This window comes from Limulus polyphemus, unplaced genomic scaffold (assembly GCF_000517525.1).
Source record: "Limulus polyphemus unplaced genomic scaffold, Limulus_polyphemus-2.1.2 Scaffold9684, whole genome shotgun sequence".
NCBI classification, from domain to species: domain Eukaryota; kingdom Metazoa; phylum Arthropoda; class Merostomata; order Xiphosura; family Limulidae; genus Limulus; species Limulus polyphemus.
Window position 1 is genome coordinate 1 of NW_013675294.1, and position 7,157 is coordinate 7,157.

Sequence of the window (7,157 nt, forward strand, 5' to 3'; positions counted from 1 at the left end):
TTACTATGTAGTTGTCCTTTTTCTGGTCAGTAGTTCTAAATCATGAATGACTATATCTGAACCTTGGGTATTTTATTTTGTTATGCATGAAAAAGCTAGTAAGAATTCTATGGAGTTTTATGGTTTTAAGTGTGAATATAACTTTGAGTCATAAGTGTTTCCACATAGGCATATGTTTATACCCTTTCATTACAAAAGAGAGACAGTTCAGATCCCCAGCTTTATAATTTAACCACTCAAGAACTGTCATAAATCAAAAATGTTTATAAGCCGTTTCCTGGCATTCATTGGGTTTTGCTTGCAGACACCATTTTTTTATATGGCAACCTAACTTCAGCATGAAATTTTGTAATTGGTTAACTGTTTCAGCATATCAGAAATCCTCCAAGTGGTTTACAAGTGTTCTAGTGTACGACAGCGCAACCTATCAATTAAATTAAACCGGATGGTGGCACACATACCGTAGGAACACATAACAAAACGCAAATATGACTATCTTTTGCTGTCTCAGATTTAGGTTGAAATAAAAATTAAATGTTGTGTGTGTGAAAATCATTATTGTGTTGAATCTCGAAATCATGTGTCACACGCCGAATGTATTTGAGTTAAAAGATCTGATGTAATAATTACATTTGAATTATATTATTATCACTTTCAGGCTTTTGGTCAAACCTTCATTGAAGATGATTATTATTTAGGAGTAGTGTCAAGCTTGACAGGACTTATGAATGCTTGCGGGAAGTTTGCCTCGGGAGGTTTGATGGATAGATTAGGCTTCAAAGTAAGTGATACCAAAATAAGTACTTTTAATCTGTTCTTCATGAATTTTAAGTTTAAAAAATATTTATTTACGTTGTTTAATTGAAGGTTTCATTAAATGATCGTGATTTATCACTGAAGGTACAGCAGTTTTCATCCTCCCGTTTCAGTTTTTTTTTTCTGAAATGATGTTTGGATTGCCTCCATTATTGTGTCAAGTACCAGCGTATATTTAATATTACCAACCTGACAGTCACATCGGTTAAAAGATTAGATCAATGATCCCAAGATTCAGGGACGTGGGTTGTCTCTGTGTCAAGCCAGGTTAGAGTCCGTGCGATACCACAAAATATTCTTGGATTTTAAACTGTGTACCTTATAAGAGTAAGAGTCAGTCCATTAGAGTGGTTATTGGGTGGTAGGGCGCTGCTGATCGGCTGCCCTCAGGGACGGTGACAAACACTATTAAATGATAATATCTCATAGCATTTTCAAGTCTCGCGAAAAAAATAAGCGCGCTGCCTTTCGAAACAAGCCCAAAATAAGCATCACTGATTTTCAAAAGTGCTCTCAAAATAACGACTTGCGCGACTAAAGTGGAATATAGAACGTGTCAAGTGGGCGGGCCAGAAAGTTTGCGATTCTGGGTGTCGTTTTTTAATTGAAAACCAGTGGACTACTCATTATCCCAATTAAACACCGAAGCCACCCAATAAAACCATTTTAAGGCGTGTTGAAGCCAGCTATTAGAAAAAAAAACCTAAATAAGATATATAAGAATAAAACAAGCTCCCCCTCCCGTCAAAAAAAAAATAGAACGCAACCTGCGGCTCTCAAAAAATTAAAGCAAATCAGAAAACAAACAAACCTAAATCTGCTTATTATAAACGAACTTTGCAGCACTGGTATGTTTCCTCAAACTGCAGTTTTCAGTACGTCTTGGTTACATTTCTTGATGTGAGCTTGTACATCATTTGTTTGCTGTAAAGCAAAGCCCCACTGGGCACTGCAGGAAGCGAAAGACGGATTTTAGCGTTGTAAGTCCGTAAACTTACCAAATAGCCCCCCAGTGGCACAGTGGTATGTCTGCGGACTTACAACGCTAGAATCCGGGTTTCGATACCCGTGGTGGGCAGAGCACAGATAGCCCATTGTGTAGCTTTGTGCTTAATTACAAACAAACAAACACAAACTTACCAAATATTTTAGAAACAGTTACTGTGTTATTTCTGCTTATAAAAATATTATACGAAGGAAGGAAGTGAGGTAGGCTTTTGGAAAAAATCAGATAAGCAGAACCAGTCATTTGATTTCGAAAAAAATATATGCAATCTGTTGAAAGCATCGTAAGCTAGCTTTCAGGTACAATTTCAGTCTTTAAAATATCTTGCTTTATTACTATTCCTGTGTTGTTGTTTTTTTCTTTTCATTTATACGTATGTATGTTGTTGAATCGCATAGATTTAAAGTTAAATTACACAGTATACAATACGCGACCCTCTGGTGACTGATAAATGAGAAGATATTAACATGTCTATATTAACTACTGGAGTTTTTAATTTATTGGTTACTATTATGATATTATTTTAAAAGTCATTTAATAATCTAACTTGTTTTTATAAGTAGTTGCTAATTTTACATGTACTCACATCATCCAAGCAAATAATGATTTTGTTATTACAGATAAAGACTATGGTTGATTATTGCAATCAAATTTCTTTTATTAAATGTTCAACGGAAGTTACATTGAATTACCTTATAAAGAGAACTAAAATAAGAACTTAAACAATACTGGAGAAACAAAAAACTCGTCATAATGTAGAATTCTTTTTTCTTCAAAGCTTCTTTTACTGTGAGATACTCGGTGTGGTTGTTGTCATCATAACCAGAAGCTGTTACAAAATCCTGTTGATTTAGTTCTTTATTCTTGTATTCATCGTTTGAAGAAACCAAAATGGCCATATCTTTGCCTTCCGAATTCCCTGGGGATGTCTGAACATGTTGCTTTGTCTTGTTGACACTAGATGGAGTCTGAATTGGACTTTCATTGTAAAGAGTTGATGAACGTGTCTCAACTGAACAATTATTTCGGTTAAATTTTATCAACGTTACATCATCTGGTCGGTTAATACTGTTGTCGTTGATAGTTCCATCACTACAAATTGTTGTTGTTGTTAAATTTTTATTGAGACTACTTTTTATTTTTTTAGAATTTTTATTTCTTATTCCACGACGAAATGGATTTTTCTGAAAATATAACAATCCAAAGTTACCTTTAACTTCTGTTCAAAACAAGCTATCCACCTATAACAGATCTAAAAATAATCCAGTAATGAACATATCGTATTTAACACACAGATCTTACTTATAATGATCATGATTCATAAGTTAGGTACCCTCGCTGTTAACGATAATTTCAGCCGTAATATCAATAATATATGAAAAGGCAAATCTTATAATCCTTAAGCTAACCCTGCTAAATAACCTTTAATACAACGTAGTCAAACCTGTACAATTAAAAAAGTGGATAATTCATTATCAGAAATCGTAACAAAAAATCAAAATCCAGCGAACTATAAAACTTAGCTCTAATAGCACTCTGTTAAAATTACTGGAAACTTAAAAAAATGGAAAAATATAAACAGTATAATAGAAACTTAATTCAACTGAAATGTAAAAATCCAGCTTTAAATTTTTAATCCCAATGATTACTAAAACACTGACAGATCTTCCTCACAGTTCCTCATTACTACCCCCCTCCCCCCCAAGTGGCAGAGCGGAATGTCTGCAGACTTACAACGCTAGAAATCGGATTTCGATACCCCTGGTGAGCAGAGCACAGATAGCCCATTGTGCAACTTTAAACGAACAAACCCATTACTAGAGTAACTTGGTTATTTTACTGATTAAGGTGAATTTTGATGTTATTATATTTCCTTATTAATATTATCACAAAATAAAGTGGGCTTTCATTGAATTAACATCTCGTTCCATCGATGTAAAAGTCCGTTCATTTTCTCGTCTATGTGTTTGTTCGTATTTTAAGCAAAAACTTAGAGAACCACATTCTGGGATTTTTCATATATCAGCATGGATGTTTTAATTCAACAAACAGTTTTCAGCTATCACAAATATCTAGGTTACGAATGTGCCCCTAAGGTGACGTGTATATATATAACGATTTCCGTATAGCATAGGTTTCGTTACAAAAACTGGTTTGTCCCACTTCAGCAGCATACATGCAATACGTTTAGGTGTACTTACGTTTTTATCGAAATCCGGGTGTGGTTTTAGCAAGATACAAGCCGTGACTTGAAATAAAACCAATAGTCCCGTTAAAATCAGCAAAACATAGGGAAGTCTGTCTAGCAAATCATCGTCCGTAAAGTAGCTGGCAAAAGATAGGCCGATATTAGTCTGAAACAAAGTTCTGTTTTCTTTGGACTCTTTGCTAGAAAAGTTTATTATCTCGTATCTCTCAGAAACACAATTGAAACACATTCTCTATTTCAGGAAATATTTAATACTTACAGCACTTTGTTAATTAATTATGAGTGGTATAAAACGAATAGCATCACCAAAACTGAAAACTGAATTTTGGGGGTTCATAGTTTTAAGAAGGAATACTGGTTTTGTCATAGGTATTTGCTGTATTAGAGTTAATCACGTCAATACAAACCTAGGAGAAAAACAAAACAATTCTGTCTATGACTAGAATACTAAACTAATTGGTGTATGCATAAAGTTTGAAACATAGCATTGACAACATACATTGGTCAGAAAAACCCAATACAAAATTTATGGTGAGTGCTACAAATTAACCGAGACTTTAATAAAAAAGATAATACTTTCTTCTGTCATGGTTATCTAAAGACATTATTATCTGTAAAAAATAAAATAATGCAGAGAATTGAAATACATAAATTTGTGAATGACGTCAAGTTTCGTTTTGATGCATGAATAGATAATAGGTCAGTGAACTTTATAATGCTTGGTAGGGTTTAATGTGGTAAAGTCGTAAGGACAATTCTATTCTAGAGCATTTAGATGTACCTGTCATGAGTTACTAAGGCACATTCAACATGAATTTTTCGTTACTATAGCCCAGAGGGTGAAAAAATATGATGATATTTTTCCAGCCGTTGTCTTTTATGACATATTAGTACAGATAGTCCATTGTGTAGCTTTGGGTTTAATAACAAATAAACAAGTTACTTATTTGTAAGTTATCTATAAAGTAATAGTTGGTACTACGTTAGCCAGTAATGATATTAAGCAATAAAACTCATATCCAAGAAGTAACCCGATGGCCCAACAGTACACCAACTATTTCTTCTCTAAAAATACACAAAATTAGTTTATAATCCAGTACAAAATATTCCTAAACATAATATTTAACTACTTAGTTGAAGTACAGCCCACCCATCTTCATTCGGTGAAACGTTCTTTGGATTCAGATAAGATGTTATAACGTTGTTAAATATGAGAGGACCAACACCAAACCCACAGGAGATAAAAGAGGTAGCAAGACCACTCTTTTCAGGAAACCACTGAAAGGAGAAAAACAATTTCTTAAAGTGAGGAATTCGGCTATATCATCAATCAAATGTTCTCTAACAAACGTTTTGATTTTAAGTATTTTGAACTTTTCAGAAAATTGCATTTAAAGTGGGTGAAGAAAGTATCATTTACTTAAAAATAGGGTAGGTTAACAAATGTAAATTTTGTTTTTTGAATGACGAATATACAAGAGACATGAAAAACATCAGACGTGTTATACACAAGTTTACTAACATGAACACTTTAACATTTCTTTTCTTTCTGTGTTTCATACCTCCTATCTCTACAAACACGACACTACTCACAGCTGCAAACTTATCATAAAACTACATATTCCCATTTGTACTTAATGTTTCGATTATTTCCATCCTTCTTTCATTATACATGCTGTTCCATATTCCGAGCTTTTACATTTGTAGTGAGGATATGGACTTCACCTCCAAATCTGAAGACATGATTCACCCCCTTTCTTTCTCGGGTTTATCCTCCAGATCTATCATAGATAAAGTTCTCCACAAAGCCACAACCAAACCCTTCAAAACCCTACCTGAAACTCACCTATGACTATTCAATACTACAGAATTGAGGAAAAACAAAACAATTGTACGTTCCACAAACACATCATTTATTACGACTATGGAGTCTGTACCTGATGGTGGCTTTACTGGCTAAACTATAGAATAAATGATGTATTTGTGAAACGTACAATCGTCTTGTTTTTCCTCAATTCTGTAATTATGTGGTTTTACCAAGTACCGACGTTTTCAAGTATCAGTTATATTCCATACCACCTAGCTCGTAATTACATTGAGGCAAGAGAATGCAGCTGTCTCTTCTTAACCTTTTCCATAAGCCCTTTTTCCCAATTTTAACTATTATCAATATGCACTAGAACTTGTCCAAAACTTACTGATGTCGTGCATAATATACTTAGCTGCAAAGGAATAATAAAATAAACGGCTAATTTGCATTCAGCACAATATGTGGCGCTCGATTCCATCCATACGCCTTTTTCCATAGCAGTAAAAACAGGAGTTTCTTTTGTTCAACTCTGCACTGTCATCTCTTTAACATACCAGTACAAAATGTAATAAATAAATTGTATACTGTATAAAGAAGACCATACTAGCTGTGAAAACCAGACCTTTACTTATATTTTTGTTTCTTATCCAACTTCTTCCAGCAAGTGTTAAATGAATGAAGATGATGATGATATATTATAACTAGTTGTGTTTCATCACTGCAGTCACTACTTGTCAGGTCTTTTTTTATCCTGATTTGGCAATTGAAGTATTTAAAAGTTATTAATAAATGTTCTTTTTGTGCACCTTTTAATTCATAATATGTACAATGTTGCTTAGAAGGCTACTAACTTGTAATTTAATATATCACTTATTTTATTCAATCGGATTAGAACGTTTGGTGTATTTTTTTACTAGGAACAAAAAAACAGTTATATGCACTGAAAGTGGTGCTGATTGATTAAAATAATGTCATTATAAAACAAAAACAAATTCAACATCTCTTTGCCATCTCAATTTTTTAGTTCTGGTTCTGGACCTCCATGCCACCCTCCTTGTCTCTAACATAGCTACTAACATAACTTATTATTAGCAATTTTCATATTCTACAGATTAATACAAACACTCAAACTATTCTCACTGAAAGACCTGTGGTCCTAAAATACGCTAGTTCGTGGTAACTTCAAGGACATTGAACACTTGGTTGGGTCTCCAGGATAACTTCCTTGTAAGACAAAATGTTGTGTTACTTAATTATTTAGTTTTATTTAGCTCAAACTTACAAAACGGGCTATCTGCGCTCTGTCCACATCGAGG

The 7,157-nt window shown here is 33.7% G+C and overlaps 1 protein-coding gene across 3 annotated transcripts in view; it reads right to left on the minus strand.

Annotated features, from left to right (window-relative positions):
- Positions 1-2,470: 2,470 nt before the first annotated feature.
- LOC111083472 overlaps positions 2,471-7,157 on the minus strand; it is a 15,282-nt gene continuing 10,595 nt past the window's right edge. For all 3 annotated transcript variants that reach the window (XM_022380017.1, XM_022380018.1, XM_022380019.1), the window contains 3 exons: positions 5,182-5,309; positions 4,024-4,150; positions 2,471-3,006 (listed from right to left, as the gene is read on the minus strand). In XM_022380017.1, the coding sequence (XP_022235725.1) occupies positions 2,491-3,006; positions 4,024-4,150; positions 5,182-5,309 (771 nt within the window). In that variant the 3' untranslated portion in view covers positions 2,471-2,490. The remainder of the gene's footprint in view (positions 3,007-4,023; positions 4,151-5,181; positions 5,310-7,157) is intronic.